Here is a 14,228-nt window from a genome sequence, read left to right as displayed (position 1 = left end):
GGAAGAGACTCTACCTTTTACTATAACCTTGGTACTGCAGCTTGTGCTGCCAGCAGGATTTTGAGCCTCACAAATGAAATCCCCACCATCCTCAGTACCAAGATTGTTCATCTGTATGACGGCCACTGAGTCAATGAAAGTCATCCTGTATTTATCACTGGCTGGGAGTTCATGTTCATTTCTGTACCACACAACTCTGATTTCTGGGGATCCAGTGATCTTGCATTCAAGTCGTGCTGAGTCACCTGCTTTCACTATTTTGGATGCTTCTAATTTTTTTACAAACTTTGGTGGTTCTAGAGAGTGAAAGAAAGAGGAGATTATGAGGGAACAGATACAAATAACAAAAGTTCAACCAGGTAGTATGTTGAAAAGAGCAAAACACATGACCAATGCCTGGCAGATACAGTGTACTGTGTTAGAAAGAAAGGTACTCTCTTGAATGGGTAGATGCACTGTGACAGATCACAGAAAGGACCACAGGTTAGACAGAAACATAAAACAATCAAACCTGCACACCTGTCACAAGCAACATTGTAGTACAAGAGTCGCTACCAACATCATTGGTAACTTGGCAAGTATATTGTCCTGTCTTGGAAGCCTCCACTGAGTAGAGATTTAAGAAGCTAGTTGACCCTTCTAAGCCAATGAAGCATTTAGGTCCAGGGGCAAGTTCCACATCATCCTTAAACCACTTTATTTTGAATGGTGGTGTTCCTTTTAGAACTGCTTTAAATTCCACTGCAGAATCAGGTATGGCTTGTTGGCGCCCAGGTTTCACTAGGAAGCTTGGTGGTTCTACAGGTTATTAAGAGAAACATATTAAATTAAACCCCTTTAGTTCAATTATTTTGACAGTTTTATGGACATATAAGAAAACCTTATTGAAAAGAGGTAATGACTGAATATTTCTTGAACTCAATACATACATATCTAAAGAAACAGAATTATTGAGACTCTTAGCTCTAAAGGACACAAGGTAAGAGTGATACACTTTGAAAGCAATTACAAAGAAGAATCAAGAAGAGGTAAAGAATTCCCAACCTTTCACAGTTAAGATGCCACTGCATGCATCATCCCCTGCGACATTTGAGACCTTGCACGTGTAATTCGCAGTGTCTTCTAATTCCAGGTTGTAAACTTCCAGGGCCACGGTGTTCTCGTGACAGACAAGTCTGTATTTTGCACTTGTAGATATTTCTTTTCCATCCTTAAACCACTGAGCACTAATGGGAAGTGAGCCAGAAACCTTGCACTCCATATGAATAGAAGAGCCCAGAACTTTATCCATTTTGGTTAATTTTTTGGTGAACGATGGAGGGATATTTTGATCTGTCCAATGCAAACAGCAAAAACACATTCATTAATATGCTGCCAGTTGTTTACAAAGGACATGATATAAATAACAGAAGCCGGCTGGGGCCAAGGTACCAACCTAGCACATTCAGGTAGGCATCACAGCTACTGCTTCCAAAGTCATTTTCCACCTTGAAAGTATACTGACCACTGTCTTGCTTCATTACCGACTGAATCCTAAAACTGGCCACGTTATTTTCAAAACTCATCGTAAAATATCTACTGGGCACAATTTGCTTCCCATCTTTAAGCCATTTCACTTTGAGTTCTGGTGTTCCAGCCACAACACACTCCAAGGTCACTGGGTCTTTCTCAGTGACATCAACGGATTTAGCCTTCTCTAGGATTTGAGCAGGCTCTGTAGCAAGAATTAAAACGTGGATGAGTTGCACTGACAATTCCACCAGAGATAGGGCATGATTATGAAAGGGTCTCCACAGACTAACTCCCAAAGGGAATAGCTTACAAACCTTGTACTAAAAGGAAAGCATAACACCTCTCAACTCCTGACTCATTCTTGGCTTGACACGTGTACCTCCCGCTGTGCCCGTTATCCACAGCTCTGATCTGAAGCGTGGCCACATTATTCACAAAGGAAATATGAACGTTATCATCTTCGTCAAGGATCTGATCATCCTTCAGCCAGGTTATGGAAATGGGAGGAGAGCCTGCCACGGTGCTCTGAAAAGTGGCAGAACTTTTCAAAACAGTAGTGATGCTTTCTATCTTCTTCGTGAACGATGGTGGTTCTGTGAGTAGACAGTGTGAAAAGAAGAGGCATATTTGAACTCCTACCCATCATCACAAAATTAAAGAGCCCTGCAGAATTCGTCTTGGGCAGCCTGCTCCTTGTGAGTGTAACTGACCTTTGAGGGAGACTCTAGCATTGCCAGAGCAGCTGCCGCCTTCATTGGACACAATGCACTGGTATTCCCCAGTGTCTGAGGGGTCGCACTTGGTTATGTGCAGATTAAACACCGACACTCTGTCAGTCAGGGTATACTTTTTGCTGCTTCGAATTTCCTTATTATTCTTCAGCCAAGTGACTTCAAACGGTGGTGTTCCCATAACTTCACACTCCAGCTCCACGTCACTATCTTTCACTACTTCCACGGGCCTCAACTCCCTGATAAAGGTGGGAGGTTCTAAAAGTTCAAAAGGAAGACAGAGACTAGCTTACTCAAGGGAAGACCCACGGCCTGGCCAGCAGCACAGCCAACATGGGAAACAGAGCCAGTAACGAACCTTTCACTTTTAATTCGATGCTGCAGCTTGCTGTGCCCGCATCGTTACGAGCTTCACAGACATAGGTCCCACTATTTTCTACCCTGGCTCCGGAAATTTGGAAAGTGGCCAAACCATCGATGAAGGAAATGCCATGTCTCTCAACGGCTGTTATTTCATTCCCATCCAGATACCAAGAAACTCTGATTTCAGGAGTGCCTGTTATTTGGCATTCAAATGTTGCAGACTGTCCATTCCTCAGTGCTAATACTGGGCTGGGCTTCTTAATGAATTGAGGAGGTTCTAAAGACGGAGGGTGGGGAAGGAAAGTGTGATGTTGAACATTTTTAAAAACAAAGGCCAATACACACAATTGATCTCTAAAGCCTCTTCCCCCACCCCCTCCCCAACAAGAAAATCTAGACAAGCAAGAAAGTGAGAAGGTGGAGAGACCAGACCTTTTACAAAGAGAGTGGCTTTACTGGTTGCTATGCCAACATCGTTGCTCAGTTGACAAATGTAGGTCCCAGAGTGAGCGGCTTTGGCTGAAAAGAGCTCTAGCACGGTGGAGGTGTCATCCTTCCAGACCGAGCGAGCTGCTCCCGAGTGCAGCTCTTTGTTATCTTTAAACCACTTAATTGTCATGGGCGCAGTGCCACCCACAAGAGCCTTTAACTGAACCCTTGTGTTGGGATTGACATCTTGCGACTGTGGTTCTTCCACAAAGTAAGGGGGTTCTGAGGTGAAAGAAAGAGAAGCAAAAGAAGAAAGGAATATTTGTTTTAGAGCAGGGCAATACAGGTGAGAATCGAGAGATGAGACAGCAATAAGTTCCTGAAAGGTGGAGGTAAAGTTGCCAACCTTTGACTGTCAGATGGCCGCTGCACTGGTTGTGTCCTGCCTTGTTGGTGGCAGAACAAGTGTATGTCCCAGTATCAGTACTTTCCAGATGCCTGATTTCCAAGAAGGCAGTATTGTCATGAAAAGAGAATTTGTATTTTTCACTAGCTGAAATTTCCTGGTCATCTTTGAACCACTGGATACTTATGGGATGTGACCCAGACACTATACATTCTAAGTCAATAAAAGACCCTTTAATGCTGTCCATTTTCTTCAGCTTTTTAGTGAATGAGGGAGGTATGATAAGATCTATGTAATAAAAAAGCAAAAACATAAAAAAATTGTTAGGTCAATCCACCAATTTATATCTTCTCTAAAAATTGTCAGAGATGAAGGAGCATAGAAATGCCCAGTTCCTCCCCATAAAAAAGCAATACCAACCTAACACATTAATGCGAGCCTTGCAGCTGCTTCTCCCAACATCATTTTGAACCTCAAAAGTATATTCTCCGCTATCTGTCTTTTCTGTAGAAATAATCTTCAGTATAGAGACTGTGTCAGTGACACTGATTTTATATTTTTGGCCCAGGGTCAGTTCTTGGCCGTCTTTAAACCATTTGGCTGTAATCTCCTTAGTCCCTGAAAATTTAACCTGCAAAGTGGCTGGGTCTCCTTGGGTGACATCTATAGACACAGCCTCCTCGGTGATTGTTGCAGGTTCTGTAGAAAACAAAGGGATAGGCATGGGCTGTGAATCGCTCTGCTGAAAGGCGCATATCTGCACTTTTCCCTAAAACCCATGGTTGACTCTCTGAACCAACCTTTTACTGAGAGTAATGCAGAACATCTTTGTATGCCTGCATCATTTTTGGCCTGACAGACATATTTCCCATCATGCTTGACTTCGATGCCACTGAGGTACAGGCTGGCCACATTGTTCTCCAAGGTCATTCTTATATTATTGTCTTCGGTGATTTCATCGTTGTCTTTTAACCACGTCACTGCGATTGGCAGGGAGCCTTTCAGCGTGGCCTGGAAGGCAGCGGTGCCTCCCCGGAGGGAGCTGGTGCTCTCGATCTTCTTTACAAAGGTTGGTGGTTCTATTAGAAGAATGAATCCTCAATCAATACTAGGTCTATAGAAAAAACTGGCTTAAAAATGAGTTGACTCTGCAGAAGAGCTAGTCTGTCATTTGAACCAACACTAACCTCTGAGCGTCACCCTGGCACTGCAGGTGCTGCTGCCCACATCATTGCTCGCCCGACACTGGTATTCACCAGCATCCGCAGCTACAAACTTGAGGATCTGCAGGCTAACCATTTGATCCTGAAGAAAGGTTTTATACTTTCTGCCACTCCGCAGAGTTGTGTTATCTTTGAACCAAGTGATCTCAAAGGGAGGGGTGCCTGCCACCTCGGCCAGCAACATGACATCATACTCCTTCAACACTTCAACTGGCTTAAATTCTTTGGTAAAGTAAGGTGACTCTATAGTGGGAAAGGAATTATTTTGAGTTAATGGCGGAGGAATCTGTGCTATGGACCACAATTTTGGTAACATAAGGGTCAAGGTGAACACAAACCTTTGACTATTAAAATGCTACCACAGTGGTCATTGCCAGCCTCGTTTTGAGCCTCACACATATATTCACCGCTGTCTTCGACGGCAACATCTGTAAGTCTTAGAACTGCAGTGGACTCCACAAAAGACATTTTGTGTCTGCTGCTGTCCTTAATTTCTCTATCGTTTACAAACCATGTTATTTTAATCGGAGGGGTACCAGTGACTTTGCAGACTAGCTGGGTGGCATCTCCTTTCTTTAAGAGCTGTGATGGCTCTAATTTTTCAACAAATGTGGCAGGTTCTACGGAAGGAAAGAAGTTATTAAGAAACGTGAGAAAGAGGTAGCAACTTATAACAATGGCAGCACAAAGATGTCCAGAAAACACTGCAAACCTTTTACAAATAAGTTTGCACTGCATTCCACGCCTCCGGCGACGTTGCTGACTTTACAGGTATATGTGCCTGAATCAGAGGTTTTTACTGAATAGAGTTCCAGGGAACTTTCTAAAGCTTCTTTGGTAATATAGCAGCTTCCACCAGAAACCAGCTCTTTGTCACCCTTAAACCATCTGATGGTGAGAGGAACAGACCCTTGGAAGGTGCTCTTCAGGCAGACTGCTGAGCCAGGCAGAACATCCTTGGATGCGGGTTTAGTTACAAAACTGGGTGGTTCTAAAGAAGGGGTATAAGAAAGAATTTCAAAGAGTTAAGAGGCGCGATCTAAGGGAGATGTCTTAATTTGAACATCGTCTATAGTTAAGAATGAAACGCAGTCTCTATCCAACCTTGCACAATCAGGGCTCCGCTGCTGTCTTTGCTTCCCACGGAATTCGTGGCTCGACAGGTGAAATTCCCTGCGTCATTCATGTCTATTCTGCTTATCTCCAAAGAGGCGGTGCCTTCCACAAACGCTATTCTGTATCTGTCAGAAGAAGCTATTTCTTTGCCATCCTTAAACCAGGACACCCTCATGGGGAGGGAGCCAGCGATTTTGCAGTCCAGCCTGCAGGTACCGCTAACAACACTATCCACGTTGCGTAGGGGTTTGGTAAAAAATGGCGCAATGTCTCGATCTGTTCATGGCACAAGAAGGGAAGAAGGGTCAATGTGGAAAAGTGTTGGTGATTTTTATTTTTGGTTGTTTGTTGGTTTTCAAAGGAATATGAGGCACAGGTTTGTAGCGATACTAACCTAGGACAGTGAAAGTCGTCTCACAGGAGCTGCTGCCCACCTCGTTGGAAATTTCAAACGTGTATTGGCCACTATCGTGCAGCTCAGCTGAATAAAATTTGAGTTGGGCAACGTTGTTTTTAAAACTTATTCGATACTTTTTACTAGCCACCAAAGGTCTCCCGTCTTTGTACCATTTGGGCTTGAGTTCTGGGGTGCCTGTGACCGTATACTCCAGCGTGGCTGGGTCTCCTGCTGTCACCTGGATCAGTTCTGCTCGCTCAACAATTTTGGCAGGTTCTACAATGGCATTAAATAGTTAAAATTCCAAGATGTGTGTGAGGGTTTTATTTTTAAGTGGAAATAGTGATTCAAAGTTAAAATGTTCCTACACGCACCTTTAACTATTAATTCCCCAACAGATGTTTGGCTTCCGGCTTCATTCTCAGCCAGGCATGTGTATTTGCCACCCAGACTAATCTGAACATCAGGGATTATCAAGACCGCGACACCTTTGGAAAAGCTCATTTTGATTTTCCCATCTTCTTTGATGATCTCTTGTCCTTTCATCCATGAGACAGAAATGGGTTCTGACCCTCTCACAGCAGCTTGTAAGGTAACAGTTTGTCCTGCTAGTGCGGTAAAGTCATCTACTTTCTTTACAAAGGTTGGTGGTTCTAGTCAAAGAAAGAGAGTATATACAAAACGTATCATTCCCAAACACTTTCCACCCCATATATATTTAAATGTTTTATCTAGATTACACTTATCTTGTCCAATATGCTATTCCATACTGTTGGTTAATTAGAAGAAGAAATAAAATTTAAGAAGAATTACAATTTTATCCAAGAGAAAGAAGCATAGAAGATAGATGGTTATCAGTCAACAAAACAGCCTTTGATGTAATTCACTTTTGTTATCAGAGATTAAATATTTACACCCATCTCCGGATTAACACTGGATAAAGATCACTGATTTTTGTCCCCAAGGTCCCAGGTCAAACCAAAGGCAAAACGTATTATGAAGCTTAAGATAAGATGGGAAACAACCAGTTTTCTTTCCACGGTTAAGAAAGCTATTTGGACAATTTTTTAAAGAGGCATCAGTTTTTCCAACACTGACCTTTCAGTAAGTGTGTTGCGCTGCAGCCACACTTGCCGACTTCATTAGCAACAACACACTCATATTCACCAACGTCCGCACTATTAAAAGAAAAGATCTCCAGAGACACAACAGACTTCTGAGAAAACAACCTGTACTTTTTACTACTTCGAATTTGCTTCTTGTCTTTGAACCAGCTAATTTCAAACGGTCCCGTGCCCGAGATTTCACACTGAAGGAGGGCATTGGTTCCTCTCACTATATCTGCAGGCTCAAGAGTTTTGATGAAAGAAGGAGGTTCTACAAAAGCACGAGGAAAGCATTGTGTAAGTCACGTGTCACCCGCAATTAGGAAGGAAATTTTTTCTCAGAAAAGCAATGGGCTGTAACTGAGCACACAAACCTTTGATAACTATTTCAGCACTGCAGCTGTCACTACCAACGTCATTCACTGCTTCGCAGGAGTAACTCCCACTGTCTTCAACTTTTACATCGGTGATATTGAGTACAGCCTCCGAATTGACAAAAGACATTCGGATTGTGTTACTCTCATTAAGTTCTTTGTTATTTTTAAACCAAGTGACCTGGATCACAGGGGAGCCTTTCAGCTTGCAATGGAGGCGTGCTGATTCACCGGGGAGCATTAAGTAAGAGGGGTCCACCTTCTTCACAAAGGATGGTGGCTCTACGTGAAGTTAACAAGAAGAGGAAAAGGAAATGAGGTCTGCGGCATGAATTCCACAAACGATAAGTAGACGTATACAACAAAAACACAACAAACACAAAACATCTGCATGAAATGTTTGAAAAGGTTGTGGTGCTTACAATGCCTTTCCATGTTTCCATGATTCTAAAACACATTTCCAGTCTCTTGGTTAAAAAACAAATGCACACACACACACAAACCAACCCAAGCCAACTCTACTTACACAAAGAGCAATTTCATAAAAGATTAGTTAAGGATTGCCTAGACACTTGAAGTTCTTAGAAGAAATTTTAAGCAAGTGTTGTTAATGGCAGATAGTTTGAAAACTAAGTGAATTCTGAAGAAGATAGAAAAAATAAAATCAAACAATGCCAGGATTTCCTCAAACCAGAAGGTTTGTCTGGATGAAATCATTTCAGTAACGCGATGTACTGAAATGTTTATCAACAGTTTTTCATCCTTTCAGGGAAGGATGAAAAAATACCATCCACACATTTCTTACCTCTGATCGTTACTGTCGCAGAAGAGGAGCTGCTCCCAGCCTCATTTGAGGCTGTGCAAACATAGGTTCCTGAATCTTTTAGTTTGGCAAGAGGGATCTCAAGGGATGCTATTTTATCTTCAAAATAGATCTTATAATCTTTCCCAGCTGGGAGTTTTTGCCCATCTTTATTCCATGTCACTGTGACTTTTCTGTCTTCATCTACTTGGCATTCAAGGTGGATCTTCTTATTGATAGCTGATTGCACAGGCTCTAACTCTTTAATGATATGTGGTTTGTCAATTATGATTAACTCAGCTTGGCAGATGTCGGCTCCAAACTTGTTAGAAGCCATACAAGAGTAAACGCCTCTATCTTGAACTGTAAGGTTTGAGAGTTCTAAAATGTGCTTGTTTTCTGCATCTGAAATCTTGCGGTTAGGGGAAGGTGGCAGAGCAACACCATCTTTCTGCCAAATGGTTTCAATCACGGGAGTCCCTGTCACTGTGCAGAGGAACTTGGCTGTCTTACCCACAAAGGTTGTAACGGACTTAGGTCTGGAGAAAAAGGTTGGTGGATATGCCTCTGCAAAAAAAATGTTTTCAACATTATATTTTGTCCCCACCAAAGCTCTTGCTATAATTACATATTCCAAGTAAAAAAAAAAAGATGAGTTATATCTTTAGATAAACATGAGACATTATTTAAAATAAGGTACACATTGAGACAGCATGGAGGGACCTGGAGAGTATTATGCTAAACAAAATAAGCCAGTCAGAGAGAGACAAGTGTCACATGATTTCACTTATATATGGAATCTAATGAACAAAACAAACTGACAAACAAAATAGATCCAGAAATATGGAAGCATGGAATACACTGACAGATATCAGAAAGAGGGGTGGGAGGTGGAGGGGAGATTAACCAAAGAACTTATATGCATTTATGCATAACCCATGGACACAGACAATAGTGCAGTGAAGGCCTGGGGTGGGGGGCATTGAGGGAGGAGAGGATTAAGAGGGGGAAAAGGGGGACATCTATAAGACTTTCAACAATAGAGACAAATTAAAAATAAAATAAAATAAGGTAGTGTATTAATAAAATAAAAAGATTTGTCAAAGAAAAGGGATAAGAGTATTCTTTATAGTGGAGCAAGACAGCATTTTAAATGTCTCTATCAAAGGAAAGAACAAATGTTCCTTTATTTATCAACATTAACTTACTATTGCTAAAGATTTGTTCATTTTAGGAGTTGATTAGTTGTTTGAATTATTTGATAAGCAATTCAGCTGATACTTTAATGCTGGCTCATTAGAAGACTGTATGAGGAAGATAAAAACCAAACAACTTTTCGGAATAGTAGAGATATTCAGTGGTAAAAAGCTTGGTAGTTTTGTAAGACTCTCTAACCCTCATGTCAGCCACCAGTAAATCCCTAAATGACTCAACTTTGAAAGCAACCCCTAAGGCATTTCAAACTTGTAAAAATATTTATAGCTGTAATTCTCCTTTCCAGCCTGAATTTTGAAGCAAGTTTTTAGGAACCTCCCTTTCCAATACTTAGAAACCATCCTCCTTTCTCTCTTCTCATATTTGAAGCTTGAGTACTAGTCCCATTACTGAATTGGCTTAATTTGGGTAAAGAAATTTCCAAAAGTGTCATTACAATTAAAGCCATGTACATGGTCACATGGAGATTCTTTGAAGGCAAAGTGAAAACCACTGGTTGGGTCCCCATGGGCCTGAGTTTCAGATTTTCTGATCTGTAAAGAGGTTATAGAAGAATGGAAGTTACAAGGAACTCTGCCTTTTTCAAGTCAAACAGATGCGCTGCTTTTGCCTTCCCCCTTCCTGTTCTCATTGAAAAAGCAGACCAAGGGACAGCCCACAGTTCTGCCCAGACATTAGTGCATGGCCTCTCTTAACACGACCCTAAATCGTAGTTCAAACTTTGCCTTGAAGGGGTCGGGGGAGAGAAAGATAGAAAGAGAGAGAGAAGGAAAGAGCTACTGATTTTTTTCTAATGAGGGAATTCAAACACTTGGTGAGTGTTAAGTACTCTAATGTCATCCTGTGTGTCAATTAAGATATTGGAAACAGAATATTTGTGTAGTTGCTCTTATTTTTAAATAAAAAATAAAGCCTAGGGTGAGAATCCCAGTTTACAGTCCTGTACTAGTTCCCCGTCTCACATTAGAATTTGTTTCACTTTAGTCTTATGCTCTGGCTTTTCTTAGTTTGTAATTCTGTTCTTAAGTAATTAACTGGTTCCAAATTATTAAATTACTGGGATATCATATATATATATTTTTAGTGGCACCAAAAATTTTGGTGGTCCTAAAATTTTTATATTAAGGGCCAAGCCATTTGTAGTTATTCAAGATACTAGTATATCCACCAAGATGGTCCTTAAAAAAGAGAAAGAGATAAAAACAAAACAAAATCTCTCAAAACCAATTTTCAGGAGCCACTGCTCATTTGATTCCTTAACATTTTCCTCAAAATAATAAATTATTTTTATTTAGCTACTGTTAGAACCATGACTAAATAATGACTTCTTGTCCCGCACAGGTTCTGCAGCACCTCACCACCATGTTACCATGTTACCGTCTTGGCTACTGGTCTCTCCAATTGGTAGAACACACACTCCGGCACCTGGATGAAAAGCAAATCAGGCAACAATATGAAACGAGAGGACAACCTCAGATTCAGTGTTTGGCATTTACCTGTCACAGTGAGTGTGGCTGTACAGCTGACACTGCCATACTCATTAGAGGCTTTGCAGGTGTACTCGCCGCAGTCCACAACCTGGGTTCTCAGAATTTCCAGGCTGGAGACATAATTTGAAGATCGAATCGAACACTTGTCACTCTCGTAAATTTCTCGGCCAGCTTTAAACCACTGGAATCGGACATTAGGGGCACTCTGGATCTCACAGGTGAACTTGGCGAGGTGCCCCAGAGCTACTTCAAGGGGCTCGATTCTCCTCTTGATCACGGGGGCAGCTGCAAAGGGAAGCAGAGTCCATTAGCAGGCCTCCTTATCAGGCAGAGTGCATTTTTCTTTTCCTTCTAACTTTTGTTTCTGTTAATGAAGTAAAACAGTTGAAATTGGTGAGACGGATTGCAGCAGTACGACAAGTGACTGGAAAATGAGAAAGCATTGAAGGCAGAAGACAGTAAGCAGCTTTCAACATAGTCAATCATTACTTTGCAGTGAATTGTGAAAAAATTATTTAAATGTGATGCTACTGGCTTACATGCATAACAACATGACATATTCTTTAAATATACCATGCTGACTAGAAACACTGAGAATAATGTGAAAAAACGTGATCTACTATATAAAGTAAAAAGTGAAATAACAGCAAAAATGAAATAGAAATAAGAAACTTAAACAGACAATTAATCATGGTTATTTTGAATTTGGGGATGAGGCTGGCCATTTTAGAGTGTCTAGGCATTCACTGACAGCTTTATATCACATTATTAAAGTCTTTTCATATAAAAAAGAAACTTAAAAGCATATGTACTGGTATTATGAAACATAGAAAAGCATGTCTTATTTTAAAAATGAATAATGGGGTAGATACAGCATTAGCCAGCAAGGCAGCGAGGAAAAAGATAGGAGTGAATAACCATGATTATGTCTGTGACTTCAATCTTACTTTAACTCGACTACGTTCTGGCAGTGGCAGATAAGTGAAAATTTTGTGATGAAACCTAAATCATTACAGTCCAGTGAATGTTAGAGCTTGATCTACTTAATCCTTAAAAATCCAACCTCTTTTGACTACAGTGAGTTTTGCCGAAGTTGCTGTTTTTCCGTGGTCATTCAAGGCCTCACAGGTATACTCTCCTTGATGCTCTTCTGTGTTTACTTTGTCAATTTCTAGCGTATATGTATTTTGATCTTGGAAACACTTGAACTTTTCATCTGAAGACACCAGTCTACCCTCAAAATACCAATTCACCTCTTTGGCATTTGTTATGGATGACGTGAGTTTAACAAGGTCACCTTCCTCAGCAATAGTGTCCACCAAGGGTGTATGTATAACAGGACCACCCCCGGCTTCCTGTATCTCTACTAGCCCAGCCTTCTGTAAACCACTCTCAGAGGACTTGTCTTGCTCCTCGGATGGTTTTGGTATCTCATCCTGTTTTTCGTCAGAGATAGTAGGGGTGACAACCCCGTCAGTGAGAGTCGCGTCCACAACGTTGACCTGACTTTCCACTTTAAAATAACTGACCTCTTCTGTTGGGACAAAATATTTAGATTCAATTTCTGGTTCAGTGATTGCTTCAATCTTCTGTGAATCTGAAAAAGAATCCATTTCTCCCTGCAAGCTTTTTTGGGCTCCTTCCTGAAGCCTGGGGTCCTCGGCTGTTAAGACATTTATTTCCTCACATATAATAGCACACAGAGCATTCTTAAACTCAGTTTTCAAGTTAGCCATTTGAGGATCAATGCCTTCAATCGCGATGGTTACTTCTTCTGTTAGAGACTTCACTGTGGTAATAAGGTAGGTGCACATAATGCGTTTGGGCTCTTGGGTGAAGTTTATGGACTTGACCTCCACCTTCTCAATGTTTCTCAACCACTCAGAGAAAAGACTCGTTTGCTCACTGGCCACTGCTGCTTGCAAAGCCCTGCGGACCTGCGTTTTCAGGTTTAATCTCTGCTCTTCTGGAATACCAGAAAGCAAACTTTCCTTGGCGAGAATGTCACGGCCTTGCACTTCCTGCACGCCCTTTATCGCCACCGGCTCTTTCTTATACTCGATGGTTTGGTTAGGGGGCATTGTCAAGTGGTCTGAATGCTCTTCCTTGAGCAGTACCTGCCTTTCCTCACATGCTAGTGGGAAACTTAAGGATTTGCTCTCCTCAGTCCTGGCCACAGAATCGTGAGCTGTACTTTCTAGTTGATCCGCGCTTTCCATCAAAATTACACCTTCTTCTGTGCATGTGTGTTCTGAAGGGAACTGGGGCTCTCGGTTTACCTCAGAGACCACAATGTCAGGACCCTCGAAACTTTCCACGTGTCCCTCAGCTAAGCTCTGACTCAGGACCAGAGCGCTGTGTGCCTCTTGCTTGTGAGGGGTCCCTATTTGTTCTTTGTCCACACCAGGTACTGTCTTGTCTTTTGGCAAAAGTAATTCCTCAGCCACAGAAGTTGGATATGAATAAGCTGGGGGTTCTTCTATCAATGACTGTGGATAAGTCCCTTCAGGCTCAGCTAATAAAGTTCTCAGAGGCTCGGCTGTTAATGAACTAATTTCTTCTATGGAAATGGCACTTGGGAAAATTTTTTCAGTATCTGATAGAACCGCCTGTGATGCAGGCATTAGAATATCTTCTTTGGGGAGGGTTTTCTGGGACTGGACAATCTGCAGGTGTGAACTGGGAGGTGGCTCCTTGGTAGGCTGAACATGGAGAGTGCCATCGAGGGGAAGAAGTCCCCTGGTGCTCTCAGAAGTTGGCATCTCCTGCTCCAATAAGACTGTGGATTGCAATTGCTCAGCTGCCATCTTCAGCTCTGAGTCAAGTGTTTCAAAGGCCGGGCCCTTTAACGACGTCTGTGGAAAATCTTGGGGAGCCACTGGGGTGGGCTTGGCTCTGCAGGGCGCATCAGTCGTGTCTGTGTCTTCCAGAAGCACCAGCAGCTCTGCAGCACAGGTGGACTCACCCCACACGTTCTCTGCTTTACAGACATAGAGGCCACTATCTTCCTTCTGAGGGTCATTGACAATAAATGTCCCAGAACCATCAGAATTATGAATGATAG

At 41.9% G+C, this 14,228-nt stretch overlaps 1 protein-coding gene across 1 annotated transcript in view; it reads right to left on the bottom strand.

The window, feature by feature from the left end:
- Nucleotides 1-14,228, bottom strand: part of LOC308522075 (titin-like) — a 308,401-nt gene that overhangs the window by 192,900 nt on the left and 101,273 nt on the right. Inside the window, 21 exon segments of the mRNA XM_081095258.1 lie at nucleotides 15-296; nucleotides 520-798; nucleotides 1,045-1,332; nucleotides 1,436-1,714; nucleotides 1,827-2,105; nucleotides 2,223-2,501; nucleotides 2,602-2,883; nucleotides 3,039-3,317; nucleotides 3,442-3,729; nucleotides 3,862-4,140; nucleotides 4,242-4,520; nucleotides 4,629-4,907; nucleotides 5,003-5,284; nucleotides 5,377-5,655; nucleotides 5,769-6,056; nucleotides 6,175-6,453; nucleotides 6,552-6,830; nucleotides 7,276-7,554; nucleotides 7,658-7,939; nucleotides 8,463-9,026; nucleotides 11,171-11,449. Of these exon segments, the coding sequence (XP_080951384.1) occupies nucleotides 15-296; nucleotides 520-798; nucleotides 1,045-1,332; nucleotides 1,436-1,714; nucleotides 1,827-2,105; nucleotides 2,223-2,501; nucleotides 2,602-2,883; nucleotides 3,039-3,317; nucleotides 3,442-3,729; nucleotides 3,862-4,140; nucleotides 4,242-4,520; nucleotides 4,629-4,907; nucleotides 5,003-5,284; nucleotides 5,377-5,655; nucleotides 5,769-6,056; nucleotides 6,175-6,453; nucleotides 6,552-6,830; nucleotides 7,276-7,554; nucleotides 7,658-7,939; nucleotides 8,463-9,026; nucleotides 11,171-11,449 (6,183 nt within the window).

Source organism: Myotis nattereri (assembly GCF_964212035.1).
Source record: "Myotis nattereri genome assembly, chromosome: 7".
In the NCBI taxonomy this organism is placed as follows: domain Eukaryota; kingdom Metazoa; phylum Chordata; class Mammalia; order Chiroptera; family Vespertilionidae; genus Myotis; species Myotis nattereri.
Note: the sequence above shows the minus strand (reverse complement) of the source record. Positions and strands in the feature narration are given on the sequence as shown.